At 41.7% G+C, this 17,768-nt stretch overlaps 1 protein-coding gene across 2 annotated transcripts in view; it reads right to left on the bottom strand.

Annotated features, from left to right (window-relative positions):
• Positions 1-3,721: 3,721 nt before the first annotated feature.
• Positions 3,722-17,768, bottom strand: part of pola1 (polymerase (DNA directed), alpha 1) — a 60,265-nt gene continuing 46,218 nt past the window's right edge. For both annotated transcript variants that reach the window (XM_015029826.1, XM_015029827.1), the window contains exons 36-37: positions 12,641-12,737; positions 3,722-4,666 (exon numbers count right to left, since the gene is read on the bottom strand). In XM_015029826.1, the coding sequence (XP_014885312.1) occupies positions 4,530-4,666; positions 12,641-12,737 (234 nt within the window). In that variant the 3' untranslated portion in view covers positions 3,722-4,529. The remainder of the gene's footprint in view (positions 4,667-12,640; positions 12,738-17,768) is intronic.

The raw sequence follows: 17,768 nt of genomic DNA, 5'->3' as shown, positions 1-17,768 counted from the left end.
CGCTTCAATCACAAACTAATTCATTTTAATAAACAAAAGTGAAGCTGCTCAGTTATGACTCTGCTGCCATGGAGAACCCAGCGGAGGCTATTAACAGGATGGATCCTCTGAAAGCTGATTATGTGCCCTGGCTTCAACTGTAAAAGCGTATCCTTATTGATTCAAAGTTGTAAGTTTTACATGTATATTAAGATAATTCTGGAAAACACATTTTAGGTACTTACTCTTATTCTGTTCAACGTTTAACTTGCCTGATGTTTCAGTTATTTAGCTTTAGTTATGCAAGATCGTTTTAAGAAGTATTCAGACGTTCAATCTAATCAGGCGTAACATTATGACCAACACAGGCACTCTGTTATGCAGCTCTATACGCAACAATCTGGAATTAATTCTGACACTTCTTTACCAGAGCCGTCCTTAATTTCGTATTGGATTTGAGCAACAGCAGCTTGTCTGTTTTATCGGACCACCCAAGCCAGCGTCCTGACCGCTGTTTGTTCCTTGGACCATTTTGATGCAAACAGGCACTGCACAAGAGTGTAGATTTGGAAATGGTCTGAACTCACTCTCCTTTTCATCACAATCTGGCTCTGGTCACACCTGCCAAAATGGCGTCAATTTTCTGTTTCGAACACATCACAGTATCCGCTTGCTGCTGAATGTATCCGCCCGGATTTTAGCATGGGCTTACAGGGGCTCCAGCCCAGGGCGCTGGCACTTTGGGGTCCCACCGAAAGATGATTAGTATTTTTGTGAATGAATGAGATTAATTTTTATCACTGGCTAAGAGGATTTTGACTGTGCTGTTGAAAAACTGTTTGATTTGTTCTGGCAAACGTAGATCATGAAGCATGAATGCCAATACTGGTCCAAATTTGAGGTGTTTTTTTTTTTTTTTCATGCTTTGGGGAGGAGCATCAGCGAATCATTTCTCACAATGGCGGACAACAGAAAGCATGACAGCGGAGCGCAGGAACGACAGAAGAAGAAGAGCGTACAAAGAGAGGTGATGAAGAAACTATCCAAGCCAATAACAGGCTTTCATAAACCTCATATTGGACATGGGACAGAACCATCGTCCCTCTCCGCTTCTCAAAAACGTTCGCCTTGCTAACAGCGGCTCTACGGTCCCACCGGAACCTGGATGTTCATTTTAAAGCATCGGTACCTGCGTGTTCATGTTAATGTGCAACTGTATAACAGTGATTAAGTAGGGCCCGCACCCTAACAACAACAACAATAAAAACGCAACTGAATAAGCCATAAAAGAAGCTTTTTAAAATATATATATTCTAATAAGGAGACGTGTAAACCGTTTCCCTGACAACAGACCAAGTTGCTGTGTTTATTACTGCAACGCGGAAACTTTCTCAACTTCAAAATGAGATCTGAAGTTGATGCATTCATTCATAACGCAACCCGTATAAACACATCACCCTCACCGCCGAACAAGGTGAATTTACTGAGCGTTGCATTTAGAAAATGTGAATAATTTGAATGGCTTACATTTAAAACCTTCCAACAGTCCCTTTTCATAGCGTGGGGGCCGCAGTGTACATTCGGCCCTATGCAGTCGACCCTGAAGTTGATTAACTCAAGAAAAGAAAGACGGGGGGGGGGGGGGAGCCGACAGGGGGGAAGGGATGGGAGCCATTATGATTTAATAAATATGTAAAGTTCTGAGCAGTTGGATGCAGACGCATGGAGACACTTTCTCACACACAGCATGTTCTATCCGTTGCAGGAGTGAATCACGGTTTAAGTGTTCAGCCCACTTAAGCTTGCCTTTTGCGAGTCACAGAGGTTTGAAGTGATTTGTGAGGCGTGCAGTGTTTATGGAAATGCACACGGCAGGATGGAGAGTTAAAAAAGAAAGAAAAAAAAACAACAGACTATTAACACAAAGGAGAGTTATTGGGTGAAAAGAAAATGCTTACTTTGAGCATGTGTGTTGAACTTCAGCAACGGCGGATTAAATCCGGGTAACATTTAGAAATGCAGAGCCATGATATAAGACTCAAATGTCATAATGGGGGGGGGGTGTCAACTCATGGATTTGTATTGTTGGTTTTTATTTATGTTCCTTCACATTAACAGCTTACAAAAATAAATACAAAAGGAAAACAATCTTTTATTTGACAACCTACAAATTCAGGAGGTGAGACGTCTAATTGCTCATCTGAAGGATAAGACTCTTCTACAATCAGCTCATAAATAAACATATATGTCGCAGGCTGATTAGAGCATATGGTGCACAAAGCAGAAGGGGGCATTAAGGAATGAAACATTTTAAAATTAAACGTCAGCTGTAAGAACAAAAGGCCTCGACTGTTGCATTTCTAAAGAGATCAGCTTCACACAGAGCTCAGAGAGAGAATGGGTTTTAAATATAGCTAACAGTATCTGCTCCCTTTTGTTTTTAACCAGTCCAACCGTCAAATCATTTTTAGCTGGTTGTCTTTACATGTTACAGGTCCTTTAAATTTTCTTAAACCTCTCTTTCGAAATCCGATACTGTAAATTATTTGTCTCTCAGAGCTAAAAGGATGGATTTACAATTAAATGTAACAAAAGATAATCCCCCTCCATCAAAAATATTTATCAAGCATAAAAAGTGGGAGTCAGTTTGACGCGTTTAATTATATAGCAGTCGGATTTTATCGTATTCGACCTCTTGATCTCTGGCTGGAGCCGACAGGGAAAAACAAACGTGACAGATTTTAACGGATGTTCGGTATACAAGCAGATTCAACTTGTTCCTTCCACGTTGGCTAACGCTTTCTGCTAGTGCAGTGATGACTCAGTCACTTCATTTAATATGGAGATCCCCCTTTTCACTTTTTTAAAATTATTTTTTAACAGTAAAGCCATAAACTTCAATTTTATGAGGATTTTTTTGGCTTTTAGACCAACACAAAGTGATTTGTAGTCAGTACTCTAGAAGCAGCTTTTGCAAAGTTTCCAAGTGGATTTTTTTTTTACGTTCTCTCTCTCTCTTCCAGGTTTCAACATCTAAAAGATGAAACATTTGAACAGTCCTCTTTGCAAAAAGGTATAAGATAGAAAGTCCTTGTTAATATAGAATTTGAAGTCTTGCCATTGGTTCTTAGCTGGAATTAGATCCATACTTTGACTAAGCCATTCTATCTCAGGACATTTGTTCTGTTGGAAGATGAACCTCACAATCCGCTCCAAGTCTCTCCGGTCTCAACAGATTTTCTTCCAGGATGGCCATCGTGCACTCATTTCTCCAGCTGAAAAGAATCCCCGCAGCATTCTTCTGCCACCACCGTGCTGTGAGAGTTGTGCGTTTGGGTATTATTACACTTGTGTTTGAAATTTAGGCCCAACATATATATTCTTAATCATGTGAAAATCAACTCCTACATGTCCCCTGAATGATTAGCAGAAAACACTGCTCCCTAATGTTCTCAATCAGCTACAATTATCCTGAGATGAACTTTCACAAAAAGCAGGACCTTTGGATCAATAAGGCGACTTTCCCTCCCTACAGATCAATAATCAGGCAGTCGATCTAACCTTCTAGAGCTGCACAGGTAATAAATAAATTCATGTTTTTTTTTTTTTTTTACTTTATTATGGATTAACTTAAGATTTTTGTATAACAAAAAAAATGGAACAAATTAATAGATGACATAAAACCATTTAGTACGTGATTATTAAATAGAATTGAATACATTTATACAACAGAAGAGAGTTCTCAATGATTAAGTTCTTTATTAAGTTTTTTATTTATTTATTTAAAACATCAATATCAAAATATGCCACATTCTGGCCATTACAAAACAAGACTCGGAATTGCTACAGTATCGTAGAAAATGTATAAAACACAGAGAGGGTAGAAGAAGAATGAGAGAGACGACCTGGCCTGAGTTAAACAGAGGCAGTGAGGGAGAAGCAGATCAGATGTTCGATACCGGGACAAAAGAGCCAAGGAGCTGCGCGTGTGGCCTTCCTCACCCCTACACTCCCTGTATCCTCCTCAGCCCTTTCTCTTTCATCCCCTGATCCGACACACACAGACACACACACACACACACACACATATGCAGCGTGAATGGTGGTAATCAGAACAAGTGTCCGATCGCTGCGGGCGTCCGGTGGTCTCAGTGGCTTGGGGTCACTATCATTGGCTAATTAGCTGCTCCTGGAGTACACCAGCTGCTCTAAGGAGAAGCCATTTTCACACACTCACACACACATGTACACGCATCTGGGCTCAGCTAGCTTCTGCACATACAATAGACTGTCATTTAGGTATGATTGCTGCTCCCCTTTACCATACAGAGTAAGGGTGATGGGGTCAAGTCATGACTGTGAGAAAGTGTGTGTGTGCGTGAGGAAACTGGAGAAAAGGAGAGGTGTGATTGGTGTTTTAAGGAACACAAGAAGCCCCATCAGGGCGAAGAAAGAAGATCGGCGGCCCACCAATCACGCTGTTATTTACAAACCGAAGGAGGATTTAAATGTCTGCGGCTCTTGGATGTTTTTGTCCTTGCAGATTGTTTTCATTTGAACGACGAGAAAGCTTGGAAGAGTTTGGCCAAGTTCACCTCAGAGTAGCCACTGGTGGCCAAAGCCTTGTCTGGGACTTCCTTCAGCTTCAGATACGCCTGCCGTGCGGGGCTAGGTCTCTTTAAAAAGGCTGCAAAGACAGAAAAAAGAAACATATTGTGATACAATGCCAGAGATTTACAGTGAACCTAACAATCCCTCGTCATAAACACTCGGGGATCATTTCAGTCGTAAACTGCAAAGCGAACCGACCCAGCTCCGTCTGAAAGTAATGCTATTACTTTGAGGAGTGGATGGATGATCACACAGAATTAGACTGATGGGTCGATGGCACATGCGCCCACGCAGGATCATGAGATCGATGGAAAAAGCCCAATGAGAGCATGGAGTCAATACCTCGTCCCTGTTATCTCCTCAGGTGGGCTGTAATAAGGCCAAAGAGAAGACGGAGGGACGGCTCCCCGGGACAGGATGGCAACCACAAGCAAGCAAACCTTTTCAATATACTGACATACCAAGTCTGAATGAAACCAAGTAATAACACCATCAGCACACAAAGGAGGACAGTGGATATAACAGTGATCTGAGATGAGCTGTTTTTTTTGTTGTTTTTTTTAAAGGAAGTTCTCCCTCATAGTAAACATTGTGTTTGGTTTGCCGCGTTCCCACATTACGGCGAAGTCACACTACCTACACCTGCTACCATAATAGTCTAGCTAGCTAGCACTGTAGAGTACATGATAAATAAACTACCAACTGGTGGAAATAGACGTTTCAATGCTGCAATGAATGTAAAAAAAAAAAAAAAAAAAAAAAAAAACAACAAATTTTTTTGGCTGATATCTTCATTTTTCTGATCTGTCGAAACTGAAAAGCACCATTTCACCCATCAGAAATACAAACGAAACCTCTTAAAATGAAACTTTTCTCTCTCTCTCTCTCTCTCTCTCTCTCTCTCTCTCTCTCTCTCTGTGTGTTTATTTGTAAGATCAACAAGTTTATGAAAGCAGTGATGTCACAGCCTCAACCTCTGGTTTAGCCCTCGATCCAAAGCGCACCATCTGTTTCCAGATTCTCTAAGCTTTTTCTCCATGTTGGTGCATCCCTGTGCCAGGCTGGCACAGGTTTTAAAGTCATTTTAAGGAACACTGCTGTGTTTACGTGGATCTTTTTGTGATTGGAAAACAGAAAAGTCGTATTTGAGGATGTTTTGTGTGAACAAAGCCTAAATATTTCTTGTGTTGCACACCACCTTTTGATACTGGCTAGCTATTGGCTGCCAATCCAGAAACGGCGTTCATTTTTCTTGCCACTGATTTGCTGCACACCCAAGAGTGACGATAAGGAAGACTGTAAACATAATTAGGGCTAAGATGGCCTCCATTGTGCATATTAAAGTATATTTAATGTTTTGATTTACTAAAATAGGCAGTTGTAAGCGATTTTAGAGGGCAACTCAAGTATTTGCAGATTTTAGTTATTTGTGAGTGACTGTGGCCCCTAATAAGACCTAATTATCGTGCCAATCTTTAGAGATGTACTTTAAATAAAGACCAGCTAATCATGTAGAAGAGAGGCCCATAATAGAGCCTGGTATTTGTCTACTGGTCCGTTTTAGTTTAGCTCCAATGTGCACACAAACCAAGTCGTCCATATGGCCAGTTGCTATCTCCTCGCCACCTCCATGTCCATATCTCCCCATCTCGTCCTTCCTCTCTGCTGCATTAGTGGCTACTGGATAAATACCGGCCCACCGACAGCACAGAGGAACAAAGGTTAGATACACACAGCGGCCACACGCACTAAAAGGACACACACACACACACAATAACGCGGGTAGTTAAACACTTAAAAAGCCTAGTAACTCAGCCGCTAAAAAACATCCACGCGTCAAACAGCAATCACACATGCATGTGCTCGCGTCCATGTGTGGAAGATGGTGTGGTTGACTGAAACGGCAGCAGCAACTATTACCAGATAATCCTCATTTCGGCGGGGACAGAGGGAGAGGAGGGGGAGAGAGAGAGAGGAGAGGAGACGAGAAGCAGGGAGAGACTATTTATCCGGGGAATAGAAAGGGGGTGATGATGCATGATCAAGCGAAAGCAATCATGTCATCATTTTCTGAAAGGTAGAAGAAAATAATTCTCCCCTTCCCCTCCCTCCCACTCCTTCACTCCTTTTTTTTTCTCCCCCCCCAACCCAATCACTGTGTGGCGAACAGATAAAAAAAATAAAAAAAAAAAAGAACGATTTAAGAGTCGCAGAGAAGAACGACAGAGAGATCTCTCTGCGAGTCGGAGCACGGTGAGGAGCGCGGTTCAAATAAATAGTCTCCACTGTTGAGGGAGAGGGAGGTGCAAGAAGAGGAGGAAAGGGCTGAGGGTGACGTTGGGGTGGGGGGAGAAAAGGTTTGGGTCCGAACACCGATTTTTAAAAAAAAAAGAAAAAAAGTGACAGATTTAAAGACACAGAGATTTTCCATTCCACCTTTTCTACGGTTTGAAGTCCTTTAAAGCGAGATTCCAGGATGTAAGGAGCACAGAGTAGTGCATTACACGCCCTTCCCCACCTGTTGCTGCACACTGCCGTTCAGCAGGGTGAAGCAACAGGAAAAGGGAAAATTCAGCTACTTGGAAAAACTTCCAGGTAGCAAAAGTCATTCTAAGGAGAGAAACTAAAGGTAACCGTTTTTAAAATACATTTGTAAAGATAAAAATGTGTGTAAAGCTGCTGGAGCAGATAGCTCAACTAATAAACTGAACTGCTTTACTCTGAATGCAGCCAAAGAGCAGAACAGTAAAACATTCTGTGCAAATAAGCACCAAGTAAACACCATTGTTATTATCACCGTTTAAGCTGCCAATGCACCAATCAGGTTTTTCTTGACCAACGCTAGCTTCCAATTTTCCCTGAGGTTTGATCTGTCGATTCAAACTCATAAGTTATAATCTTTGGAATCAAAACTGAATGAGAGTGAAAAAAGTGGCTTGGAAAATGGATGGATGTACATATAAGTTTAGGATACAAATGAAAATGAAGGAGCTGCAAGACGATGATCATATGCGTCACAAACTGTTTCCGTCAATGCTCTTTAGGAACCTTTTGAAGTACGGCATTAAAAAAGGTTGATGGATGAATTTGAAATAACTTCGTTAATTCTTGAGCGGAAAACCCCCCCCCCAACTTTTTTCCGCTCACTTGATGCGGTTTTCGGCTTTTCCAAAAAGGATTCAAAGCTCTAGAGGGAGCTTTGAATCCCTCTAGAAGTGTTCATCAGAGCACTTTTGGAAAAACATTTGCCAAAAGTGCTCTGATGAACTTTACTTTGCGTTTATTGCAGCCATGCTGGAATTAGATGGAAGCATGCGTAATTTGCATTTTTTTCGCGACATTTTTAAAGTTTGCTCAAAATTTGCATGAAAGTAGGATGGACTTTTTTTTTTTAATAAACAAAAGAGAAATCCAGGCTTCCTCTGCAAAATCCAACAATTTTTCCCAAGCAGGATAGATGGACAGCAAAGTCAGGCATTCATATCTTCCCTCAAGATGCAGACATAATTGACAAAATACGATTATTTCTCTACATTCCATTTAGTTTCATTTTCTAATTTCTCCAAACTTGAAAAATACCTCAAACAACTTCCATAACTTAACGGTCTTACTGAAAACCAAACAACATGTTGTCTGATGTGTTCACAGACTGAAGAAAGTGGGAGTTTCAAGCTCTCTTCTCGTCTTCCGCCCACTCTGATATCTATTATTCAGTAGGAATAATGTTATTTTTTCTGCTTTACATACCTGCATGTAGTTCCTGCCATGTTCTATGTAAACACTGTGATACAATGAAACTTACTTTTCTTGATAGCGCTCAAGCATATCTGGGGATCCCCAACCATACAAATGTGGAAGACAACAAAATCAACAAATGTTTTGGACTCATTCTTACGCGCGCTCACACACATACACACACACAGACACTCATGTTGGGGGCCAGCATGTGCACGCGCGCGCTCAGTGAGCCTATCAGAGGTTATCTCTGCTCTAACTAGGTGTTGTCACACACTCGCGCACACTCCGGTGGAGCCGGGCACGAGTAGATCGGGGCTCTGCACGCTCTAACTAGGTGTAAATACAATAACAAGCCTGTAATTAAGTGAGCATGATGAAGTTAATGGAGATCGGCCATTCTGTCGGCCGCCTCCATGAATATTCTATTAGGCTGGTGGCGACGGGCAGCTGGAATAGCAGTTAATTTAATCACTACTCGGAGCACGGGGAAACTTCTTTGTGTGAGTGTAATTGCACAGAATGAATAATTGATTTGACAATCGCACCCGTGGATTTTGCCACCCCGCTTTGTATCAGCGGAGAAAAGGGGAGGGGGGGAGCGTGGAAGAGGAAGATGGAAAAGGGAAGAAAATAGGAGAAGAGGAGAGAAAAGAGAGAGTGGGAAAAAGAGGAGGAGGAGGAGGAGAGGGACTAAGCGCGGAGCACCCGAAAGGTGGCTGGGGAAGCTGTCTGTAAATGGATCATTAGAAAAGCGCAACTCAAGGACAATTTTTATTTTATCAATGCGGCAAAATTACATTATTGCTCACACACGCAATCATACTGCCCACACTCAAGACTGAGACCTGGAGGAGAGGATGGGGGGCGGGGGGGAGGATGAGGAGAAAAGAAGCAGACAGAGAGGGAACAAGGGAAGAGATACAAAATGATTTGAAAGTCATTGATACGGGATGTTCCCAGCTAAAGAACGGACAGCGTGCATTTTTTTTTCTCTTTTTTTCCCCCCCTCCGTCTCCCTCTCTCGCATTGTGTGCGCGCCTCTGTGTGTAATCTATTAGAGATCTCCTGCGGCGGATGAAATTACCTCCATGTTTTACTCAGTCGCAGCAATCAGGCACAAAAACGCAATGTACATGTAGATAAGACAGGTCTGCAGAAGGCACGCACGCACACACAGCGGAGGGCTGCAGAAACACACCGCTAAATTACAATCTGCGTTGAGTCAGAGCTCTTTTGTGTTGTACATACAGTCCGTGCAATTTTCCATTAATGTCTTTTATTATATATGTTCAAAAGCGCGGTCGAAAATATACGTTGAGCCTGCATCATGGCTACCTGCAGCATAAAAACCTAGATATTATCGAAACTGACAGGTGTAGTCATGATACACTTTTTACCTTCAGCAAACAGCGGCACACGAAAGGAAAATGCTCACATATTCTGGTGCTTTTCTTTCAGATAAATCCCCTCCAAAGACCAAAAAGCCCAGCAACTCTTAAGTCATTTCTCCAGCATGTAAATATAGGCATGGAGTGTGTGGCCAGCGTGGAGAGTGACAGATTGAGAGCGTGCTCCTGGGGGGGGTGGGGGGGGGGGAGAGCGGGTAGAAATACCGGCTCTTTTACCAGTGAGCTAGCAGTTTCCAGTGTTGATCAGTGTCACGGTGTTCCAACACGTTCATAATCACCGCTCTGTCACTCCGCACCTCTGTAGCATCCGCCAGAGCTAACGCTAACACCAACCCGACACTCGGAGGAAAATATAGAGTAACGACAGTGATAGCTGAGGCATCTCCAGCGAGCGTGGCTGTTAAAACAAAAGGAAACCGACTTCGGACTTAAATGGATTACATGCACGTTCAGGAAGCATCCAGCATCCTCAGTTAGCAACCCGTAGTTGCTAGCTGATTTTGGTCAACTCAAACAGTTCACCAAAATCAGCACCACAGAGATAAAATATTTTTTTTTTTGAATAGACTCCTAGAGTGTGTAGAACTGTACGCCTTCTCCTTGTAATCTGAGCGGTGAGAACCCTGGGTGTGTAATGCAGTAATATGGGGTATTACTGCCCCAGGACAGAGGGATAACACCTTCAACCTATATTTTATAGCAGCGTGAAGAGGTGTGTATACGTGTAGCTTTCCTCACTTTGTGTTGGAAATGAATCATTTGGTTTGTGAGCGAAACCGGAGCTGATTTGTGCAGCCAAAACACAAGTCATAAAAAGCAACAGGTGCTGCTTATTTCTCAACATCAGGGTTCTGTGCTTTTGTTCTTTGACACCAGACTTTTTCAGGTTTTGCATCTGGCTAGACAAAATGTTACTAGAGTATTATCTGTATTTAACAAGGAAATTGGTTACACTGCGACAAAAAGCATGCATTTCTGCTTTCTCTTTTTTCCCTCCTATATTTAAAATGTTTCAGATCAGCAAAACTTCCATTTATTAAGGAATAAAGCTTTCTAAGCCAATGCGTATTTACTGAGGTCACCTTTGTCTTTGACTAAACTTTGTTGGATGATTTGACACATTTAACAAATGCAAGAACAGAAGACATCTGTAATCAACCAAAGGTCACTCAGTCACTTTGACTGCATCATGGGTCATCATTTTCAATATTTTCTGATTCACCCACTCCAAATAGTGATTATGGACCATATCAAACTTGTTTGTCCTGTCCTCTATGAAGACCTGTCCAGGAAACAGACACCAGCTCCCCTGCAGCCTTAAGGTCAAACATGACCGATGGACGGATGTGAGATTTTAACCTTTTATTAAATATTTATCTCCTCAATTCTTAGAAAATACCTGAGATGAACCGATAAGCAAAGATTGGGTTGACAGTTCAGAGATGGTCAGGTGTAACAGATCTGAAGCAGATCAGACTCACGAATTTCTGGCTGCCATCAATCAGGTCCGGCAGGCCTTTCTAATAAAAAGCCATTTTTTGATTTATTTCCTAGTGAAACTCTTTTATCAGGGATTTTGCTCTCAGACTTTTACTAGATACAATCTTACAAACTGCTTCCCAACCCTCAGGCATACAGTGTCTAACAAAAGCTGTGGCCTGTGAATGATGAGTACATTTCATGCAACGTAGCCCCGAATATAAATGTACTGTATAGGAAGCGAGTCTCCAGAAAAAGAGCAGGAAGTGCACACAAATCAACTGCGCCACGTTGCACAAGAGAACCTAAAGAAAAGAGGAAAGTCAGGAATTGATTGGTGATGATTTCTTGCATCTGGGCCAAGACGGAAATAAAAGAAAGCAAAAATAGAGGCTATAATCATGTTAGTGCCCCCCACCGATGTTCCTCCTCCCCTTCTTCTACCCTGGCCCAATCCCTCTATTTCAGCTCCCTCCATTTTCTGAGTGGTCATCTGTTGATTACACATTATATTTAAAGTCTGCTGTCTTGATCCTTTGCTGCCTCACTTTGGCCGGAGCTCGCACACTCGCGAGACTCGGGCATACATATATAAATAACATACATACATAAATATTTAATCAAATAAATAAATCACTCGGCCCGGCGGCCCTTTCTAATCAAGTGACATCAATCAGGGAGAACTGTGGGTAAAGAGGCCTTGCGGCTGACGCCTACTGAGTGCACCCGGATCGTTGGAGTAGCGTCTATTTGAGTCCAAGGGGGGAAATATACGCTCCATGTCCCATTACAGGAGAAGGGCTATCCTTTCGTCAGCGCGCCCATTACTCGCCCTATCATTTCCCCAAATCTAAAACCTGTTTTCAATCAACACAGCCAAACGAGTGCCTGTCCAAGAGAGGCAGGGAGAGAGAGACAAAAAACGAGAGAGGGAGCACGGGAGAGAAAGGAGCAGAGATGGACAGTGAGGGTAGAGGGAGCGAGATGGAGGGCTCTTTCCTTCTTTCTTCCAGTGATTGGAGCATTTTGCATTCTGTATGTGTGTGTGATTGAATCCGTCTCCTAAATTAGGGCTGTCGACTCGAGGAGCTGAATGTCCTTAACCCCCCCTCCCCATAACCAATGCCTGGGCGCCGCGACTTGCAAGTGTGTGTGTGTGCGTGTGTCACGTTGCTGGTGAATATTTTAAGTGCAGCCTGGGTAAAAGGTTTATGTTGAGACTTTGATTGCTAATGCTATGTTGTATGTGTGAGAAAGCATTGTTAGGTTATTAAAATTCAAAGTTTCTCAGCGGCTCTGCTAACTTGATTTCAGCTCCAAAGCCATTAGAAGCCGAAGAGGCTGGGGGAGACGGCGCAAAAACAAGCAGGTATTGTTTCACTTTAACTACAAAAACTGGAGTGAGAATCAGCCGAGAGTCTTACTTTTGTGGTTGGAGTTTGGAAGTTTGGCACAGGCGTAGTCCCAGTCGAAGATGTAGCTGTAGAAGCAGAGCTGGTTGTACAGGGCCTTCTCTGAGTACTGCGAAGAGAGCACAAGCAATGTTAATGCGATCAAAATGGGTTAAATAACACCTGTGTCACCAACACTATTCCAAAAGATCGACTGGTCCCGTCACATTTAGGTTAGGAGCATCCAATGTCACTGGAATGACTTTTCGCGCTTGGTAAAAGGCAGGCCTTCTGTAAAACTGACTAACTTTTTTTTTTGTTTTAGCGTTAAATATTCTATTTAAATTCCCACATATACATTGCAGATGTGTTTTTATTTTTATATATGATTGCATTTCATAAACTTATGATCCACTGAAGGATTCTACTCTTGTGTTTTTGCCTTTTCCTGCATCGTTATCATTATTCCTTTTTTTCTTAATGTATTCTCTCTGTATTTTAAATTGTGCAACATAAACTAAACATTTACATTTCCTCTCTCATGTTGCTGATTAATGCTGGGCTTTTCTCCAACCCCAGGGGCGGACACTCAGGATATAAGATATAGTGAGCTTATTTAAACACTGACCTGCAGCAGATACGCACATTTCAAAACACATGCAGTTCTCAGGGCTGTGCAGCTGTCTCTCAAGGTCATATTAGCAGGGGAGAGTATATGTTATTTCATCAAGAGGTTCACAAGTTCACAGCATGCACAAGTGTGAACGCCAGCGTTCGCCCACCGGATCCAGGATTCATTTTACTGCAGTCTAACCGTTACCAAAACTCGTACATTACACACATAAAGAAAAAGATCTTCGGGGAGCTTAGGTACCAAAAATCCAGCAAATGAAGCAAAACTACCAGTAATCTTAGGGGCATTGAATGTACTCACATGTGATCAACAGGAATGAAGAAAACCTTCCTGAACATTGTTAATGGCAGCACAGGCTCATAATGAGAACGTACATCATCATGGCTTTCACAATCAAGAACAAAACATTCGTGTAGACGCTGTAAAATTATGGTACTTTTACTACAAAATTTTATGCAGTGAAGATCAAGTTTTTTTTTTTCTTTTTCTTTTTTAATTTCTAGCCACCAACCTTGCAGCTCCTCCATCTGTGTGACGGAGTAAATAGCCTGGGCTATAAAGTAGGGATTGAGTAGTGAATGAGTCTGATTGAGAAAAATCAGACTCAGGTTGCAACAAATGCGAGTTTTAGTAAGAGAAATGCAGAGAAATGTTAAAATCTGAAGGGACTGAGTTATTTATTACCAGGTGTTCTGATCTTTTCCCCTACCGACAGTGTCATGTATTCCAGAGATACAGACATTTCAACTGCTGCAGCTATAATTAACATCAGCACAAAGTGTATGCTAACACTACTGTGATCTGAGGACATTGTCACCTATTTCATAGAAAGACTTAGATGTTGGCAGCACAGCTAAGATGAAGGACTATTTAACATGCTGGTGAGATAAACATGGGTCCTTTCTTGTTTGTCAGTTATAGTTGATTTGAACTGATTTATTATTGCACTGACCATACATATGGACACCTGATTTAGCAGGTTCTCTTGTACTTCCTACTTTGAAGAGTGGCTAAAGCAAATGGGTTTAACATTCATGTCATATTTATACCAAAGGAAAACAGGAAGTCACAGATTTGAAAATTAATCAGTGAGGTTGAAAAAGTAAAATATACGTTACAAAAGTCTGTCAGCCCCATTTTTTATAGGAATTATTACGAATGCATACAAATAAGTGTGAAACACAATCTACTCGTGTATATATAGGCATACTCAATCTATATCAACTCTTTATGCTCTTTAGGGCCTTAGTTTAACTTCATAATTATGGCAAAGCAAAAAAAAAAAATCCTGTTTTACTTTATTTTATTTGATGATATCACCCACTCATTAACATGCAAAACACTGCGTACTTTTCATCTGTCGCTGTTGGGGGTACCTTCATTCAACAGTCTAACAAAGTCATTGATGCTACCGTCCTCACCGTTATTCTGCAACGATGCTCTCAATCTGTCGCGCCTTCATGCATTAAACGTAGAAACGATCCTCACTTTCAAGGTTCAAGCTACAACTGATAGTTTGTTTGTGACAAATCGTAGATGAAGGACATCATTTAAATATGAATCCACGTTTGGGAAAAAAAAAAATATATTTTTGTATAAACAGAATAAAGAGTCATGCCAAAATATGCTGCCATACTCAATTTTTTTTTTCTTTTAAGAATCACTGTTCTACAGTCTAACAAGCAGTAAAATGGCTCTGTCTTGATTTCCGCCATTAAATGGAAAATCCAGAGATGCACACAGAGCCTTTGAAGCTGACTACTCATATCAGTCTTTGAAGTAAGTGAAAGGTGTCAATTTTAAGTCTTCCCTCAGGAAGAACTTCTGCATCAAAGATTGTTCCAGTTAAAGCAACTGATCACTTTGGCATGGTGCGTTAACTGACTGGAAAAAAGTCTGGATTTTTAGATTCGATCTGAAAATCTGACATGGCCAAAGGTAAAATTGCTGGACAAATAGCAAACTGCGAATGTGTCCAGTCACTAGATTTGATGTGGCAAATCAAAGAGGATATAAATGTAAAGCAACATAAGAGACCATTCTGATTTTAGTCTGCTAATTAGAGGAATAAAGACTTAAACATTTTACTTTCTATTTCTTTAACATAATCACCCAGGCTTTGAAAAATGATAAATTATACCACTTTTAGTGACTATATAAAAGCCCTGAAAGGAAAAAAAAATAAAAGCACATTACAACTTTAACATGTTTTGTCAGACATAAACATAAAGCTTCATAATATAAATTCTGAAAACTGGTGTACTAATCTGGACAAAAAAAAATCTGGAGTGATTTTTCACTGAATTAAAATAATTGATTGCTTTCTATGCTAAATGAAATAAATAAGGAAGCAATAACGCGGAGCATTTCAGAGAACATAATGAGCTCGCATTAAGGCTGCTACTTTGACAATCATTTCTCTTTAAACCAAATAAAAAAATATATTTTGCTCAAAATAGGCCCAAAATATTCCAATCCCTCAAACTTTATACCTTAGAAAACAGAGGTAGCTCACTATTTCAGGCTGTTAAAACTGGATTTGAGGATCATGACAGGACAAAAAAAAAAAAAAAATCTTGCAAAACAGAATAATAGACCTGGTAACAAGATTCCCACTCAAATGACTACACCTCCCTGCTAGCATCCCCCTTCCTCTGTGTGACACAGTAAAGCAAGAAAACAAATTTGCTTGCTTTGTTAATTTCCACTGCAATTAAGCGGAGCCACATGACAGCCTGCCAAAGGGAGAGAGGGGGGGAAAGAGACTGAGAGGATGAGCTAGACAGAGCAGTGGGAGGGAAAAAGAGAAGAGCGGCGAAGGAGAGAGAGAAAGACATGAGAGACAGCAAAAACAGAGTGAAGAGGAGAGAGATAGAGAGAGAGATAGGAAGAAGAGAGGGGGATCAGACCTGATACACCCTCCCTCATAATAGTTTGTTGTGATAAGCCATTGTGAGAGAGGCATGCGAACAGCCGAGGCTGTCAATTTGATTAGCCATTATACTGCATGTTTAATTGCAGTTATTGGCTCGTCATTTCCCAGCTACACTGCAGAGGGCACGCTAAGCCTCGACCCCACACTGCCATCAGGTGTGCGCCGAGTGCTTCATTATTACCACCAGGAAGAATCCCCCGACAATTCCCGCGCGCAAAGCGAGTTTGTGCGTGCCCATTATACCTGCCAATCGGCAACGTGCGTAATTGTAATTTCAGTTTTTACTGCTGTGGCATAATCAAGTGGTGAGAGTATCTAATGCAGCTAAATGCAAACTATGCGGCGCGCGCGCATGTGTGTGTGTGTGTGTGTGAGCGAGGCCGAGTGTGTGTGTGTTTTAATGGCTTTCTAGCGCTGCCCACATGGCACGCACAGCTGTTGACCGTTGATGCACTGCCTAGTCAACAACCAAACCATGCACATCCCATAATGGAGCCTCGGTTACGGTTGCCAAGGTTGAACGAGCTCAGTCGGCACAAGCGCCGAGCGCCACCTCTTTCTCTCGAAACATAAAACACACGCACGCACACACACACACTACCGTCGGAACAATGTGCTGCTGATTGTGGGCGGGCCGGCCGCTGCATACTGATTGACTGACAGGTGTCAGAGAGGTGTGGCTTAAATGTAACAGGATTGTTATTGAATTTAGAGCCCCACAACCCCACCTCACTCTCCTCCACACACACACACACACACCTACCTCGTCATTCAGCTCGGCGCTTTGTTCCCGCACTGACACCATTTCAATTTGCTCCACAAATCTGCAGCATTTTCAGCCTGACTGCCTAAGGAGCAAACCAGCTGTGAAATTGCCTCTCTCTCGGGAGTGTCGGAAGCCCCCCCAGCCCCCTTTGCTCCTTTGCCTCCAGCATCCCTGACTCACCCCCCCCCACACCCCTCCCTCAAATACACATATACACATTCTTACCCCCTTGTAAGGACTCAAAAACACAAAGATACAAATGTTTAAGAGAGGGAAACGTGATGAAAGAATGAATAGTATAAAGATAATGGCGAGGAACATAAAAAGGGCCGTAAAACATAAAAATAATCCCAAACTTTCAGAGCTTCAGGATAAAATAGCTCACACAATAAAACAACCACTCAAGTCATCCCCAGACTCAAAATAACACCTGCCTCTACTAGACATGGCCTGGTTACCAAAACTCAGCTATAGCAAGTATTTAAAAAGTTACACTTTAAAAATATGCCAAAGAATTATGCCCCCCCCCATGCTAGTGTTTCTACTGGGACAAGATACAAGGGCGAATAGTAGCAACACCGAGCTACTGTAGCTGCTTTTACAGAGGAAAAACTGAAATCTAATTAAGATGAAATATCTTAGTTTAAGGAGATTTATGCTTGTTTCTTTCACAAGAAGATACTGTTCCTTTTATGTTAGAATATAAACAGCCATTAATTGAATATGCATCAGGTTGGTTTTAGTTATTTGGTTTAATTTCTAAACAGAATCTCACATCGGGAACCACGGCAAAGAGCAAGCTTTCTTAGAAACAACTATTACAATT

This window comes from Poecilia latipinna, unplaced genomic scaffold (assembly GCF_001443285.1).
Source record: "Poecilia latipinna isolate Pla-1442-1.1 unplaced genomic scaffold, P_latipinna-1.0 Scaffold164, whole genome shotgun sequence".
Classification (NCBI taxonomy): Eukaryota; Metazoa; Chordata; class Actinopteri; order Cyprinodontiformes; family Poeciliidae; genus Poecilia; species Poecilia latipinna.
The sequence above is the reverse complement of the archived record's forward strand: the minus strand, read 5'-3'. Positions and strand labels throughout refer to the sequence as shown.